This window comes from Lotus japonicus, chromosome 1 (assembly GCF_012489685.1).
Source record: "Lotus japonicus ecotype B-129 chromosome 1, LjGifu_v1.2".
NCBI classification, from domain to species: Eukaryota; Viridiplantae; Streptophyta; class Magnoliopsida; order Fabales; family Fabaceae; genus Lotus; species Lotus japonicus.
This window is the reverse complement of record NC_080041.1, coordinates 108,781,778-108,799,662: the sequence shown is the minus strand read 5'-3', so window position 1 is coordinate 108,799,662 and position 17,885 is coordinate 108,781,778. Positions and strand designations below refer to the sequence as shown.

The following is a 17,885-nucleotide window of genomic DNA, read 5'->3' as shown; positions in this document are numbered from 1 at the left end:
TATGTGGCTAAAAAGATGGCGGGTATATGGTGAATTGAGGCTTTTGTTGCTGGGGGTGCTTGTTGAATTGCTCCATCTTTAAGTGTTGGGATATTCACCAAAAGCAAAATATTAAAGTAAATGTCGTGTTATTTACTATTTAAAACTTCAGTATCTATTGTCTTCTAAAGCTGAATACGCATGCATATGTACACAATTATTGTATGATATCTAGGGTTATGTTTTGACTGAAAAAAAGTTATTGTTAAAGCAGCGTCTGCAATGACCGAGCAAAACTTATGTTGGTAATCTACTTATACTTAGAGTAGATAGAAAGAGATGGGTGATATGATATGTGATGTAAGAGAAATGAATCAAATGATTAATGGCACAAAACGAAGTTTGTCTCTACCACATTCTATTTTTATTGGTTATTAAAAATTAAAATTCGAAAAATATAATTTTTATCAAAGTCATTGACGGGGTAAGATTACTAAAGTCTTACACCGGTGTTATTTGACCCCTCTTCGAAATTATCAACACTATTATATAGACCAACACTTCATTATATAAATTAGAGTTCTCTTCTTGAAGAGTGGGACTATCACTTACTATACTCTCCAATGAGCCTATTTTCCATATTCCCTTACTTTTCACATTGAATAATGAATTTCACACACTACTTAACTCAACCATTAACAACACCTCCTTCAATAACAACTCATCCTTCAATAACAACTCCTTCAATTTCCGCTCACTAGGAAACTCATTGGGCGCTTGAACGAAAAAACCCAACCCCAATCATTCCTCATCTCTTCCCTCTTCACCACCACCTCCCTCAATCACAAGACCCCCAATCCTAATCTCTTTACCATCTTCATCATGCTCACCATCATCATTGTCATTGAAATCATTGATCTCGAACCCTAAATCGCGAGAAGCTTCAATCATTGTCATTGTTACCCACTATTACTCGTTCTACTTCAAGCATCAATCTTTGAATTTCACCTTCATTATCTATTACTCGTTCTACTTCAAGCATCGATTTCTGAATTTCACCTTCATTGTCTATTACTCGTTCTACTTCAAGCATCGATCTTTGAATTCCACCTTCATCATAATCCTTTGAATTCCACCTTCGTCATAACCCTGAAGACAACAAGAATAACAACCCACAAAGTTAGAACTTTCTTGAACCAAAATGGTTGGCATTGAAAATGAGAGTTTGCTAGCATTTGGACTTGAGGGAGGGAAAGGGAAGAGCTAGGGTCTGGGATAGGAAAAGAAGATGAAGGAGGAGGAGGAGCATTTGTGATGATGGGCATGCAATGCTGACAATGTCTGCGATGGTACCTTGAGGTAGCAATCATAATGCAACTTGTTCGAAGTGTGTCTTCTTTCATTTCATGACTTATCTTCACATCACTAATTTTAGTGTGTGAGGGCGTGTAAAAGGAAGAAAAGGGCATGTGGTAGAAGTAGAAACGGTCATTTTATTCCACTAATTCTCTCTACTGCGTATATCCTGATTTATTTTTTACTATCTCATTCATCCCCAATTTACAAATCATCAAACATGTACCTAACATGCTGTTACATTTCAAGTCAGATTGGAATTTTTATGCCAAACATTTGCTTCAGTGACCACTATTAAACAAAAAGAGAAGGGAGTAATCACATTACCCATTATTTCGGAACTATATACTGTACAGGAATTGTTATGAAGTGCACGTGGAAAAACTGTGAACTGCAAATCTAAAATACCTTGAAAAATAGACATTTCTAGTTTCTATCAATAGTACATGAAGAATGGTAATATATATGATTCCAATGGCTACTCTAGGACCTCAGCGCATCATGAAACAAAATTTCAATCTCTACAGGATACAGATGGTGGCTTAATTGTTTTCTAGCACATTCTCGTATGCATTTTTACCCTTTCAGCGCACCCTATTTTAAGCAAGAGGATCAGACAGTATGTATCTATATCGGATGTTATTTTAAGCTCAGTATAAATCACTCAGCAACACTTTGTTGCGATCTTCAAACGACTATTCTTTAACGCTATGAATATTTTTTTATCTCCTCCAGCATTAAGAATCTTCAATCTGAAGTAGCTTCAAAGATTCGGGACCAACAAGGAATATCCGCTTTGTGCTTTGATATCTGAAAACAACTACTCCTTTATAGGCAGTCCTGGGAACACCATCCTGAAAGTGAAATTAGAGAAAATTAGATCTGTGACTTGAAATTATAGAAAATGAATAATTTATTTATATAGTCTTAGGATATGTGGTATACATATATAGTTTACACGGTAAAATGATAAAGAGGGAAAGAATCATCCAAGTGGCGGAACTTGAATAAAATGTCTGAGGGGAGCTAAAAAACTTCAATTAATGTTATTATATCTTAACCTTTTAGTATAAAATTAGAAGAGTTAGGATTCAAGTATCCTTTGATAGGAATAAAGAAAGAATTCCGGGAATTTTTTTTATGTGAACCCTAATTCCCAATCAGGAATCAGAGGAAGAGAATACATTGGTTGAGTGTTCAAGAGACTCAACTCTCTCCCAGAAGTAACTACCCAGTTCTCACTAACTAACTTCTGGAACCCTTTTCCTTATTTATACTATTGTCTAAAACTAACTGTCTCACAGCTGTCTAACCAGCTCTAATAACTCTCCCCTTCTTACTATAGTAAACTTTATTGATAGCTGGTCTAACCCGTGGACTATCATCCTTCTAAACTGTAAATTCTCATGTCCATTGTATTTGATATTTATCCTTTTTATAGTTTTAATGTGTAAAAAAAGAAGTTAACAAGAAAAAATTAAACCAGTGAGTATGGTTGTTTTCTAGTGACTAATTGATCATAATGTCTTTAGTAAGCCAAAAAAATGTTTTAAAAGAACACAATTAACATATTAAGTTGGGATAATATGATTGTAAACAAGAATTGTTTCATTATTAATTTAAATACAAGGTCAATATTTTATAGTACACATAAATAAATAATTTTTTTTGAAGGAGACGGTTGATCTGTATGAGACAAGGAGGAAGATAAACTAGGCACAGGAGTAAGAAGGGGTGTATTCTGATGAGTAGCAGGTGGTTGTTGAACCACAGGTATGGAGGCTAAAACTGCGGTTGAGTCTAACTGAGGTGCAGAGGCAGGGGTAAAAAGAGAATGATATGGAAACCTTTGTTCATAAAAAAGAGCGTCCTTAGAAATATATATTCTACCAGAAGAGTCCATACACTTGTATCCCTTGTGGAAAGTAGAATAAACCAGAAACCATAAGTGGAACAAATAGGGGCTGGACCCCACAAGTCACTATATATCAATTCAAAAGGCATATATGTTTTGGTTGACAATTGAGATGGAAGTTCTATGTGACTTTGCCAAATAACAAGAAGTACAAAACTCAACATTATCCTTAAGACTATAAGAGATATTACATGAAGAAATAACTCTTTTCAGATTTTCTAAATGAGGATGACCTAATCTTGAGTGCCAAGTAGACAAAGCAACAAAGACAGAAGGCTTAAAAGCATTTTTGGTCCCCCGTGAATTCGAATTGTTCAAGATGAGTCCTTAAACTTAAAAATAACATAATTAGTCCCCAGCGTTACACTCCGTTAATAGTTTTGGTCCTTGTTCCATTTTCCGTCAAAAAATTTAACAGTTCTGAGGACCCCAAAAAGTTTACCCTAATGTTAACATTATGATGACATGATCAATCTGCAACTTCCATAACAGGAAATTGTTATCAGAGAGTTTTTCCGAAATCGCATGAGAAAAGTGAGACAGGAGCTACCGCATTAAGAGCCACCGGAGCAGATTCCGATCAAACTAGTACTGCGGCCGATGGCTGAGGAGGTGAATCCATGGCCCTCGTATCATAGTCCTCTTGATACCATATTAGAATTAGTAAACAAGAGAAAGTAGAGAGAGGATGATTTCGTTGATTGATCTTGATGAATAGAAAATTGAAAATTGACTTACATAGAGTCAGAAGTACATCAGAACTAACTACTAACTAAATGACAAACTAGTAACAGAATTTGCTATTTCTAACTGCTAACTATGTACTCTATTAGTTTTTGACAATTGATTGTTTGATTGATATTCGTACAATATTTATACATGAGGTTTCTTAGTCCTAGTCAAACTAAAATTAACAGAAGTATAACAATAAGATAAGGATAATGATAGCACATAACAATGAGATATATCTCCAGTTCTCCACAGTACTCTAACAATAATCACCTACAAGCCACACAACTTAGGAATGTTCTCAAATGGAAGTTCAAGCATGATTCAGAACACTGCATTTATTGTTTACCATCCTATCCAATCGCTCTAAAAATGAATGGAGAACTTCTAAGGAAACCATAAGAACTGATCCACTTATGAAGAATAACTTAACTAGCATAGCATGCCTAGTTTCTGTTGAGGTTCTTCTGCTCTTGCCACCTTCTAATACACAGAGTGATAGACAGAAGATTTTGACCTAACATTTTGTTTAAAATTTAATTCACGACTCAAGACTAGGGTGGTATCATGCTAAAACAAGTCCAATTGTAATCTTAGCCAGTAGATTGAAATTAGGCATTGAAATTCAGTGACTCCACATTGCGTAATATGATGCATTGTTTTTTGAAGATGAGAACAAAGATAGTTGAATTACCTTCCACTCTTGAAATATACCAAATTGGCTGGCAATGCTTTCAAAGTCTGACTGATCTTTATACTTAATACGCACATCACCATCAATATTAGATGCCTTTAGAACCATGTCAGCTCCAAAGACAGGTTTAGCTGTTTTAACATTGTTGGCAAAGTACATAGCATATTTGGCCTGAAAAATGCACAATTTGTTTTTTTTTTAAATTACATACCACAATAGCATTCATTTATACATAAAGACACAAACACAAAGCACCATCTCACCTCCAGTAAATAGCTCAAGTCCATTGACTTCCAATCAACCTTCCAACAATCAATAGTTGTAAATATAACACCATTACAATATAGAGAAACTTTTAAAGACTGATTATTTTATAAAGCATGTATAGCTACCTGGACATCATTCAGCTTGATCGGCTCAAGATATTGCTCAAAAAACTGTCCCAAACTAGAACCCTGTAAAGATTACAGTACTTTTGATTTTGAAAAGGGCAAAAAATAAATAAATTTACAAGAATTTGAGAGTTCAGACAAGATCTACTTGATGTTGCTTTGTAGAAAATCATTCAAGATAAGAGAGAGTGAAAACTGAAAACACTGAGAATGAATTCACTAGTGAAACAGAAGCAGTTACAATGCTTATATTATATACGTTCACAGGATATGACTAACTCTCGGTTAGTTATTCCCTTAGCTAACAGAATATGCCAGCTGTACACAACAGAATGTGACAGCTGGTGAGTTACAATTTTAGCAACCAAAAATCAGTTACAAAGTCTATTCTCTAATATGCTTTTTAGTGCCTTTTTACCATACAACCACCCAGTTCAGCAAGTTCAGAAGAAACCAGGATCTCTTAAAGATTTACTGCAACATGAATGTATACTTTGTAGATAGAGAGATACCAGGCAAGAGAACATAAAATATCATGAGGAGCGACGCTTATATGGGAAGTAAAAACAGAAAATTAGAGAAATTAACATACGGTTAATAAAATGGAAAAATATCAAGAAAAATATAGATATCTTTATTCTTTACAAGGACTATGATATCAGTTTTAGCTTTTTGTTGTTCTCTAAGTCATTTTAAAAAAGTGAAAGTACGAAGCTACACTAAGGACAATGCTATGGAAAGGCAAAACAAAAAAACAGAAAATACGAGGAATAACACTAGGAGAATTAACAGACAAAGCTGCGTTATTAACCATGGACAGAACTGCATAAAGAAGCTACAAGGGCAGATTATGTTTGTGATTTTTGTTGTCAAAAAGTTCCAGAAATACATATTAGTTGGTTAGAAACATCATGAAAATATTGTATCCCACTCTAAAGACTGCACATGAATGCACGTCACCTGTTAAGAAAAAAGTTATATGACATGCTCCCTATACTAGTATGTGCAATTGTACAAGAAAATATGAACTATTAGAATTTGGAAGACCTGGCTCTACCCCACAAGCTAGCTTAGAGGTGAGGATTGTCTTCCCATATATTAGGGTATCTTGGTCATATCTTTAGTCAATGTGGGACTTCTCAACATACTCCCTCAAGCCAAGGGCTTGACATCTGAAGCGTGGAATATGCAGGAATGAACATCTGCGGGTCGCTCATATATGGGTGGTCTCCACTAAACTGATCTAGGATATGCTCTGATACCATATTAGAAACCAATTGAATGTAACAGAATATGAGAGAGAGAGAGAGAGAGAGAGAGAGAGAGAGAGAGAGAGAGAGAGAGAAATGAAACTCTGATATTATTTCTCAACTTATTCAGTTACACAGTATGACCATATATAGAGTAGTCATGACTGTTAACTACAGTGTTTAACAGAATCTGTAATCTACAGAGTTAACTAAGATTAACCAAACTAATATTTCTATGATAGTCAACATGAACCATAGGCATGAATTTTGTTAACTTTTACTGGACTAATAAATATTAATAAAATGCTTAGGTTCATAGCATAGCTACCTGCAAAGTTCAGTATCCAATAACCACTAAATACAAAAGGTCAATCTTATAAGTACAAGCAAACTTACATGCTTGCCGAAATTATATGTTCTGCATACTTCAGGACGGATAAATTGCCGTCCTTTGTGATTCTCTTTTAGTCTGAACCAGTCATCCCAGTAAGTGAAGTTTTGTCAAGGAAAAATCCATAAACATACATAATACATAATACTCTCTCCGTTCCTAATTATAAGACCTAATACAAAAATTGCGCTTATTGAGGAAGCACTAAATGTGTCTAATTAGTGTATTGGTTTTTAAAAAATGCATTCAATCTTCCATATTTACCCTTTCATTTTTTCTCACTAGTAATCATTACTATACTTATTGAGTTCCACCAATAAATGGGTTCACTCACCATTGATACCAAAAGTCATAGTTAGTTGGATTAGTAGTAATTAATGGTAGGTGGTAATTAAAATTTTGGAAATGAAAACACAATTAATGTAAGGGGTATGTATGGAAGAGTACAATACTTTTTGTTAGATTATTGTAAAAGGTCCTATATTTAGGAACATGAAAAATGTAAAACTAGGTCTTATACTTGTTGTTGGATCTAGTAACTGAAATCAGACAAGGGTGTATCCTAAATACAGGAATCATGTTAAAAAATCATGTTGGCTTCAGTGAACACTCTGAATGGTAATTATTCCTTCATGGTAAATAGTTTTTACCAATAGTTCCTTAATTGCAATCCTCCCTATTAGCAAATATGGCAGACACGAACAAGAATAATTACTCAAGTATTAAGGATATGCCTTTGGCCATTTTGGTGATAGTTCATCCCATGTAGATTTAGCCAGCATCCATCCTAGCCCGGGAAAGAAGTCTGAGCGATAAAGTTCATCTGCAAAATAGATCAAACAAAATCCATCAGAATACTAGTAGTGGTCTTCCCAGACATCAGAACATTTTAAGGAAGATAAATTTCTTTTTGAATACATAATATCTTGAAAGAGAAGTTAACAACAGAAGCAAGTAAATGATCACATGTTTAGAGGGCCATTTCTATGCATGTAAGACTACTTAGGTAGTGTTGATCTAATTAAACAAATTTACCTTGAATTTCAGTATTTACTCAGTGTTGAAATGAATTCAAAAAAGTTAAGAGCACGACATGTAATGACTGAAGGTTGCTCTTAGAATTCGGGCTAGGCCTAACTCTACCCAAAAGTCAGCTTAAGGGTGAGGATTGCTCAAACCTTTACAATGACTATTTTGGTCATATCTGTAGTCAATATGAGACCTTAACACACTCTCACACCTAGGACTGACCATCTGCAATGTAAGTTTACAGAAATGTACATATGCAGGTAGCCCAATAAAGAGATTCAGGATAGGGCTCTGATACCATCTTTGAATTCGGGCCAGGCCTAACATTACCTAAAAGCTAGCACACAACAGGGACCGTAATAGTTTCTATCCCAATAGGCTAGCAGGCACAACAATGAGGATATGGCAATTAAACCCCAATTCAAAAAGCATGTTCCATTCAAATAACAATGTATACATAAAGAAGGAAGCAACAGAAAGCACACACATAACTACTAGCCTATCCTCCAGCTGCTCCATTTGTCATGAAAGAACAATCTCTTGATAGATACCACAAAAATAGAAAGAAAGAACAGAACGCAAACACATAATCGTATTATAGACATCTCAATAATTAGAGAATTAAAACTCCCCTACCATAGCCAAGCTCCTCTGAGAGACTACAGTCAGTCACTAAAACCTAATATTCTCCTCACACACCCCTTACTCAACAATGCCCCCCCCCCCCTCCCCCCAATATAATGATAGCTAGCCTAAGTAACTTGGCTAGCTTAGCAGATGCATGCCCCTCAACACGCCCAGCCTCCCTCCTGGAATATACCTTCCATATGATGGCTTACATGGCCTTAGACTCAACAATCCACCTAGTCCCTACATCATTTGGCCCAAAGATCCTATCATAACTCCCCCTACAGAAATGGCCTAGTCCATAACGTCTTGGGTAATCCTCACCTCGTGAGTTAGCTTTTACGATTTGTAAAGAGAGAAAAGAATTAGAGAGAAAGAGAAACTATAATGGGATAAACTGATAGGTGTAAAATCAAATGGGAATTGGAAGGGGCAGACAGAGAAGCAAAACAGCCAAACAATAAACTAAGTCCAATTGATATTACGAACATTGTGGCCTAAACTAAATCTAAGTTGTATCAACTCTGCTGCGCTATCAAATTCAAGAACAGCTGTTTTTATGTCCTCCAGCGATATGATAACCACATGGTCAGAATTCTAAAATACAGTTTTCCATGTGGGTATTACAAATGAAGTATACAGACATAAAACTGAACAAACTTACATGGATCATGTACAAAATGCTTCTGTCCATTGTCATTCCATGATGAGACAGCCATAATGGACCTAACATAATGCAAAATTATAAACAGAGATGCTAAAGTCTTTAATAACTTATATCATGAATTAGAAGAAGAAAAAATTCCTTATTTGCTCTACTTGAACACATACTTATCCTTGTCAAGGAGAGCTGCTGCAGCTTCAAAATAATCAAAGAAATCAGGTGCTATTTCCATGTCATCTGAAATTGGGTAGAGTTGTTCTATTAGATTCCTTATGTTTAAACCAATGATACAACAACAATAACATACAAGCCTTTTCCCACTAGGTGGAGTCAGCTAATCAGTACTCTCGTTCTTAAATAGATTATTTACCTCAAAATCCCTCTTAATGTTTCGTCATATAGTTCTTCTAGGTCTACCTCTATTCCTAACTACTAGACTCTCTTCCACATGGTCAACCCTCCTTGCAAGTGCCTCTATGGGTCTTCTCCACACATGCCCAGCCCAAACCACCAAGACGGGACTCCCAATTTTTCAACAATACCACAATGTTATCTCCAAAGATTGTATCTCTAATCCTATCATGCCATGTCTAACCACTCATCCATCTTAACATTTTCATCTTTGCTAGACATTATCACATGCTTTTACCCATTGTAAAACAGAAAAAAGTGATCTTGAACAGAAAAAAGCCAACTTCACCTTCAAGAATGATTACTCGACTGAAGTTATGCTTGTAGAACAGTTGATCTAGAGCCCACTTGTAATGACCTGATAAAGGTAGCAGTTGACCCCTCTGGTGGAATATTATTGTTTAAATAGAATACAAAACACATAAGAAAATCAAGACAAGAAAAAAAAACTCTTACGTGCAATCTTGTAGTAAGCAATTAACTCTCCTGGCCTTTCAGTCTGAATTGGTTCAGAATCTAAGTGCTGCATCACCTCGTATTAGTACAGAGATTTTGGTTTCTTATTGTCAAAATATTACGTCCCTCAGTAACCACACATCACAAATTATTGAGATCAAGATATTTGTTTTATATCTCTAACACATTATTGTACTACTGAATTTGAAAATGGCTTATCTATATGTAAAAGTAAATAACTCCCTCACAATCCAAGTACTATTAAACGTCATACCTGCATATAAGATAATTGATCATAGCTCAAAGCCTTACTTTTAACATCTGGATTTGAACCATCCTGAATAATTATAAGGTGCCACAATCAGCTGCTTATGTTGCATTTGCATTTGGAAAAATAATGACAATGTCCCCCCAATCATATAAGTGAACAACAGGAACTACGATAAAGTGCGAACCAGAAGATAAGACATCTAAAATACCTGAGATATGAATAAAGGATATCTTGAAGAGATGGGCCTTTGATATCTGGAAAAATAAATATATCATGACTGAACTGGAAAATAAATAGTTGTTTAATACTATAATCATGGATAAAATATGAGTAAAGAAAATAATGCTGAAATATAAAACATACTTCAAAACAGACTTAATAGTCCTCTCAAGGTAATCAGCACGATTACATGCCATGACCACAACAGCTGCCACTGGAACCTAAAAAGGTCGGTAAGGAGAATCACACAATAAGCTCTAGAAAGAGAAATAGAAGACTCAGCAGACTGGCAACTGTTGTTAGCTCAACCTGGATTTTATCGATCAGCCTCTGTACGCCTTTTCCTGAAATGTTTATTTATAGAATGATTAATTCCTGGATATCTAATATACAAAAAAAATTCCTAATTAGGGTTTGACATGGCAAACCATTAAACATGTTTGTATCGATGCGGAAAATAACAACATAGAGTGCATATAGATCTAGTAGTCGTTTTACCGACTACTTGTCCTTTGTTGATGCTTTTTTTAGATTTACATGGATTTACCTACTTAAAACTAAATCTGAAACTTTTATTGTTTTTTCAACAGTTCAAAGTTCAGGCAGAATTGCAATTTGATTCAAAAATAAAAGCCATTCAAACTGACTAGGGTGGAGAGTTCAGAATTTGACTTGAAGCAGCTTGGAGATTAGACTATTTCTTGGCGGTTCAAGTCCAGAGAATGCAAGATGGTTCTCTTTTGCTCAGTCAAACTAAATATATCAATGACCTTCTTGATAGAGCTCAAATGGTCGATGCAAAAGGACTACCTACATGGCTACACCTATGATCAGTGGCAGCAAGCATACAAAGAATGGGGCTGATTATATGGACGATCCCACTAGGTCCATAGTAGGTGCACTTCAGTATGCAACTCTAACTCGACCTGAGATTTCTTTTGCTATAAACAAGGTCTGAAAGAATCTTGAGGCATCTCAAGGGAACTATCACACATGGGTTGCATCTACAAAAAGCTTCCATGAGCAGCCCTCTAACCTTGAAAGCTTTCTGTGATGCTGATTGGGCCTCAGACATTGATGACAGAAGATCAACTTCAGGTCTCTGCGTATTCTTTGGTCCTAATCTGGTTTCTTGGAGCCCCAAAAGCAAACCTTGGTAGCAAGATCAAGCACAGAAGCTGAATATAGGAGTCTGGCCAACACAGCAGCAAAAATTCTGTGGATTCAGTCACTGTTAAGTAAGCTCAGAATTCCCTTTCAGACTCCTCATGTCTTTTGTGACAACATGAGCACTGTGGCTCTAACTTACAACCCTGTTCTCGATGCAAGAACAAAGCACATGTAGTTGGACATCTTTTTTGTGAGAGGAAAGGTGCTAAGTAAGAGTCTAGTGGTCCAGCACATCCCTTCACTTGACCAATGTGCAGACATCTTTACAAAGACTCTCTCTGCTTCAAGATTTGCAGGGGCATGTTAAGGATATAATCCCAGTTAGCTTTCTGTTTAGTTATAACAGTGTGTTAGCTGTTAGTAGTGTGAACTGTTAAGATGTTGGGAGTATGATCTGTCACAGCTGTCATGTTGAGTGTGGACAGCTATGCAGTCAGTTAGTGGTTAGCACATCTCTCTATTTAAGCTGAAGCTGAAGCTGATTGCTTCACATGTAATGAAAAAAATCTATTCAGTTACAATTTCAGTTTTTCTGTTAGTCTTCTCTTTCTCCTTATCTGAGTTTCTATTTAAAAAAAAAGAAAGAAAAAAGAGATCTTAACACTGATCAAAACATACTTTCAAGATCTTGAATAAGAGACTTCATTTGTCCACACTCTTGGTCTCGACGCTTCCTTTCTTCTGAAAGAATTCAAGACATCATGTCACATCACACGCTTAATGTAACAAAAATATTATGTGCAAAGTAGGCTGAAGAATAAATAAATAAATAAAACCAAAATGACAATTGCTAATAAGCATAGTCCCATCCATCCAGCTATTTAACCTTATTAATGAATGATAATTTTTATTCATCATTTTGATAATAAGCTGACAGAAAATGTGAGAAAATCTAGAGTAGATATAGATAGAAACTGAGTGAATGATGCAGATTTACATTATTTTTTAAATGTACATGAGTGACAGATTTTATACAATGAGCAGAGTGTAACTGCTCTTAACCAGGGTTGTTAATGGCGGATAGCGAGTGTAGCGGCAAGCCCAAAAAATGCTATTTCGAGCGCTATAGCGGAAATAGCGGTGAATAGTGGTGTAGCAGTGAACCCCCAGGACGCTACTCTATAGCGCTATTGCGCCACTATAGCGCGCTATTAACAAGCCTGCTCTTAACTAAATGTTGTTATAGTGACATCGGACACTTAACTAACATCAGAACTACTCTAGCTGATTACAACAAACTATAAGCGAACTCAACCTTGCGACAAATAGTAATATACAGTGAAATTTAAAATGATATTCCAAAATTAAAAAATAAACAGTAAAGTAAACCTTCGAGGGCGACAATGCGTCCTTGTTGCAAGCTAATCTGATCAATCAATGACCGTGATTGAGTTGTACAGTGGTTTTCAGCTTCAATCTGTGAAACAAGAACGAACGAATAACCATGTTGATGATCAGAATTCAGAGAGATTGATTATAGAAATAGTGAATCTGAAGAGTAACGGAGGTAGTTCAGTTACAGCAGCAGCAAGGCGATCGGCATATTCTGATTGTGTTGCGAAAAGCCTCATCTGAACAACACACGTTACAATGTTGTTACATCAAAATTACATTACCATGGGAAACAGAGACAATTGAATTAGGGTTTACCTGAATGTAGATGAAGACGCCAGCTGCAACCAAGAGAAGGAACCGAAAATCACAGCAAACTTTCGCCATTTGCTTTCGCCCAAATCAGGTTTCCGATCACGCAACGGCAATTTCTTTAACCCGCGCTCTCATGCTTCCAAGCGACTACTTGGTCAACTCAACAGTGAAACTCTCAATTATAGAACTCTCAATTTCCAATAAATACACATTTTAAACATTATTTTAATCGTTCATTTCTATGTTTCATCCGATGCTATATATAAGGGTTCATGTGTCTCTATTTCTCACACAATTCTACAATGCTTTCTTCTTCTTGGGTACAATGTATGGGGTTGGATTCCTTAGATTTCATCCCCAACATTAGCTCATATTTGATGTTGAATATTCCGATTCAGATATGAAAACGTGCTAATGTAGGTTTTGAGTGTTCTTTTTCACATATGACAAACTTGCTAAGGTCCGCTCTAGATAAGGTGGTGCAACATGTTGAGTTTTTAAGGCAACAACAACTTACCTAGATCAATAATCTCATCTCAGAAGTCGGGAGGCTAATATCAGCTCTAGAGAAATGATCCAGCGTATTTTGGTGTTCAGTTCACACGTGTTCTAAGACAGTTTTACTTTTAACTTAAACATATGAATTCCAATGTGCGAATGTGAAAGTAACTCGTAAGTTTTGTTGGACTGAAAGTGCTTTCGAGTTTATCTCAACTAAAATCTAAACACACCCCCAGATGATAATGTAACATGCGTGGGGCCTAATCTAACAGCATCTTGTCTGAATCAACAATCTAAAGAGAGATGACAGCTATGACAAACGTGCTAATTTAGATTCTATGTAAAATTGGATGTAATTGTGCCCGTTTGGACTTGTAATTGTTGCTTTTATTAATAAAGTGTGCTTTTCTAGTTTATTAATAAATTTTTGGTTTCTAATGCTTCTGTAATAAGTACTCAATGCACTTTAAAGAATTGCAAACACAGTTCAAACATCCATAAAAAAAGTTCAAACATCCACAAATACAAACGTGGAACATCCATACACAATACAAAGTATCCACGAAACATAGTTACAACATCATTCTAAAACAAACATATTCTAATGCTCTAATGTCTACCACCCTTAGAGCTAGATGGGTCTTCCCTCTTCTTTTTTCTCTTCCTGCCACCGCCACTACCACTACCACTGTCACCCCATCCTTATCATGCACACCATGCACATTCCGCTCTATGATGGCGTGCTTGTTCGGGTTTGCCTCCCATGTCCTCGTGCCCTCATGATATCCTGACTCCTTGGGGTTCACTACTATTAAGCTCCATGTCCTCAACTGCTCAAGAACCCCTGATAAAACGTAGAACAATTCAATATAAGTTATAATAAATTTGTTTTAACGTATTTGCGTCACAAGAACACAAAGGCTCACCCCTAGAGTCATCACTAATAATTAGTTATAAAATTATAATTGTTAAAAATTAAATATATCTACACTATTTGCGATTATCATCACCAAAACTACTCATTTTCTTCTTTCTCCACCAAAATTATCTTTCGTGACGACACAAATCCTTCGAGATTACAGCCACCGAGTCCTAAATCTTAGAAACTTTGAGAAGGGCTTTCGTTGTTTTCTGTCTCCTTCGTCACCTCAAACTGATTTCTTCATCTCGTTCTTTCCAATGCAAACATCAATGCATCCTCCCTCCTCGACCTATTCACCGGATTGACCCTTGATGTTGCTAGTTCTTTGTTCATCTTCGCCTCTGCCTCCCGCCAGAAACCCTCACCAAGGAGTTTTCACCGTTGTCGTTCTCTATTAGTACGTTCCTTGCCCCTCTTACAACAAAGTCAAAGATAGATTTGCTCGTGTTTTGGAATATATGGTTTAGCCTAATTATAATTGTGTAGTGCTAGGTTCAGATCAAAATGTGGATGCGGTACTTGCTATAAAATGTAATTGATGATGTTCACTTTCTTGAAATCACAATTTTTATCCTATGGCTTTGATTCAATATGTTATTAAAATGAAACGATGGAAGGGTGGTGGTATAAGGGTTAGATGTAGGAACATCCAAGGCGGTAATGGTGAAATTTTTTACTAAATTCTGCATTTGCCTCTAAAATGAGATGAAGTGTAGATTTTAAATAAGAATGGAGTAAAATGACATTCTACCAAACCTTGAGAGAGGTAAATGTACTTCTACCCTATAAAAAATTGAGATTTACTAGTTAACTATTTTCATTAACAATTAGATTAAAAGTTATGCTTTAACCATATTTGTTCAATTGTGAAAGTTGAGACTTTATTGAAGCAAATGCAACTATGAAAACCAAATACACCCATTCTCAAAACTTAAAACTAAAGGAACCGAAAATGCAATTAGGCATTTTTTTTCAACCTACTCCACAGGAGTGCAGATGTATCAAAAGCACAATCTATATATTTATTAAAAGAAAATCCTTATCCACAAAAAATTAACACATGTCATTCCCAGAATGATTTTCCTCTCACCCCTTTCTCTGGCTGACAAGTGTCACAGCCAGATAAAGTTTCACAAATTAATTATACAAACCAATTTCCCTAAAATTTTGATTATTTGTCCCATATTAAATGATCTCTCAAAAGTAGAATTCATGCACAGCCCACTATAAAGGAGTTATGGATCAACCAAAAGCCCACAACAATAAATCAATTAAAAGGCCATAGTTGCAAAAGAAACAGAAAAATTGTTCAGAGTGGGAATTAATCAATGCATTTATAAATTAAGCCTTAAATTTCGCAAAGGGCATATTAGGAAAACTAATCATTGTGCGTTGCTTTAGCTATGGTTGATAATTCAAACATAAATTCACGTTTTTGTGAAAAGTATTGGAAGAACAGTAATTAATTGAATTGACTTATTTTGGGGTGTGATCCACTTTTTTTTGGCCTAAATATCCTCCACATTTTTAAGCCTAATTTAAATCTTTACGAGGTTAGAAATTTTAATGCATGAATTATTTCGTTTTGCCAGTCAATTATTGCTATAATCGTTTTTTTTAAAACCCCATATAAAATAATTAAGTAAATTTTAATGCATTGATTATTTATTTTAGGAAATTAATATTCGAAATTAATTCATTAATTCCTTCAATTTTCTTATATAAATTAATTAATGACGGTGAATCTGTGCAAATATGTTTTGAAATAATTTCCTTTTTTAAAATGAAAAAAAAGGTTTTAAAAATTAATTACTTATTAAATTCAAAAACTATCTATTTAAGGAAATTATTATTCGAAATTAATTTTTAATTTCCTTCAATTTCCTTACATAAACAACTTAACTATAGTAATTTGTAGTCAACTTATAAAAGATCTAATAAATGCTAAATTAGAATAAAAGCTGTATTCGTTTTCTTTTTTAAAACCCCATTTAAAAAAATTAATTATATTTTAATGCAGGAATTATTTCGTTTTTCCAGTCAATTATTGGTATAGATAGATTTTAAAAAAACACCATGTAAAATAATTAAGTAAATTTTAATACATTGATTATTTATTTTAGGAAATTAATATTCAAAATTAATTCATTAATTCCTTCAATTTCCTTATATAAATTAATTAATGACGTGAACCTGTGCAAATATATTTTGAAATAATTTCCTTTTTTAAAATGAAAAAAAACGCTTTAAATAATTAATTACTTATTAAATTAATTAGCTATCTATTTAAGGAAATTACTATTCAAAATTAACTATTTATTTCCTTCAAATTCCTTATATAATTCCTTCAAATTGACATTTTAAACAATTAATGCAGGTGTATAATGTTTAGCATATATCACAAGTCATATGACTTTGGGAACAATCAAACATTAAATATGACAAATCATATGTCTACACATAATTTTTAGTCAAATTTCATGTGATTTTTAAATTATTGACATTTTACCAAAATCATAAGTTGTATGTACCAAATTGTACGAACTATGTACCTATACTAATTAATACACTTTGATTTTCACCCGTGCCAAATAAAACTGTTTTTGAATTAAAAATACATATTCTATTTGGGAATAGAATATTCTTTTCACCTTTAGTCAGAATTAACCCTAATTTCAACTATATATCCCCCCCTTATGTAACATATCTCCTCCATCATTCCATCAATTTTCCAGCACTTGATATATTTGAAATTAACATTTCTTCAGATGGCTTCAAGAATCGAAGATCTCGCCAAAATCGATGCATCCAAAGAGACCTGAACAATTGTTGCGAAAGTCAATCGTTTATGGCTAAGTCCGAGCTTATATGGCTCAAAGCTACCATTTTCAATGGACATGATTCTTATCGATGACAAGGTATAACACTTTTTTTTAATCACTCGGTTTTAATGTAATTTTTGGAATGCATTCATAAATCGCTTAGTTTATTTACTTTTTAAAGACAGAAGGACGCGTATATCAGATTTCATTCTTTGGTGTTGTGAAAGCGGTCGTGATTTTCGTCCAACCTCGCATCCATTCAAGATCAACTTTGATATTCATACATATGTACGATTGGTTCCTAACAAGGCTATCAACTTAACTCCGTACTCTTTCGTTCCACTTTGTGATATAATGTATAAGGACGTTGATATGTCATTCCTTATAGGTATAAACCCTTATGTAGCCTTTTGAGTTTTTGAAAAACAGTTATTAATTTT

The 17,885-nt window shown here is 34.8% G+C and overlaps 1 protein-coding gene across 1 annotated transcript; it reads right to left on the bottom strand.

Moving 5' to 3' along the window:
* Positions 1-1,717: 1,717 nt before the first annotated feature.
* On the bottom strand, positions 1,718-13,516 carry LOC130729040 (alpha-1,3-mannosyl-glycoprotein 2-beta-N-acetylglucosaminyltransferase). The gene is made up of 18 exons (XM_057580656.1): positions 13,204-13,516; positions 13,074-13,124; positions 12,883-12,970; positions 12,172-12,234; positions 10,693-10,727; positions 10,528-10,604; positions 10,373-10,418; positions 10,168-10,230; positions 9,894-9,960; positions 9,727-9,795; positions 9,194-9,263; positions 9,027-9,088; positions 7,440-7,529; positions 6,712-6,806; positions 5,066-5,128; positions 4,937-4,975; positions 4,674-4,844; positions 1,718-2,189 (listed from the first exon to the last, which is right to left on the bottom strand). Exons 1-18 carry the CDS (start codon positions 13,270-13,272, stop codon positions 2,073-2,075), a joined length of 1,335 nt encoding a protein of 444 aa, XP_057436639.1. The 5' UTR covers positions 13,273-13,516; the 3' UTR covers positions 1,718-2,072.
* Between the last annotated feature and the right edge of the window lie 4,369 nt (positions 13,517-17,885).

Excerpts from the sequence above, each read along its gene's own strand:
- LOC130729040 (XM_057580656.1), bottom strand. The coding sequence starts at position 13,272 with ATGGCGAAAGTTTGCTGTGATTTTCGGTTCCTTCTCTTGGTTGCAGCT. Across the intron at positions 13,125-13,203 it reads GCGTCTTCATCTACATTCAG|ATGAGGCTTTTCGCAACACA; the intron begins GTAAACCCTAAT and ends TGTGTTGTTCAG. Across the intron at positions 10,728-12,171 it reads TCTTATTCAAGATCTTGAAA|GAAAAGGCGTACAGAGGCTG; the intron begins GTATGTTTTGAT and ends TAAACATTTCAG.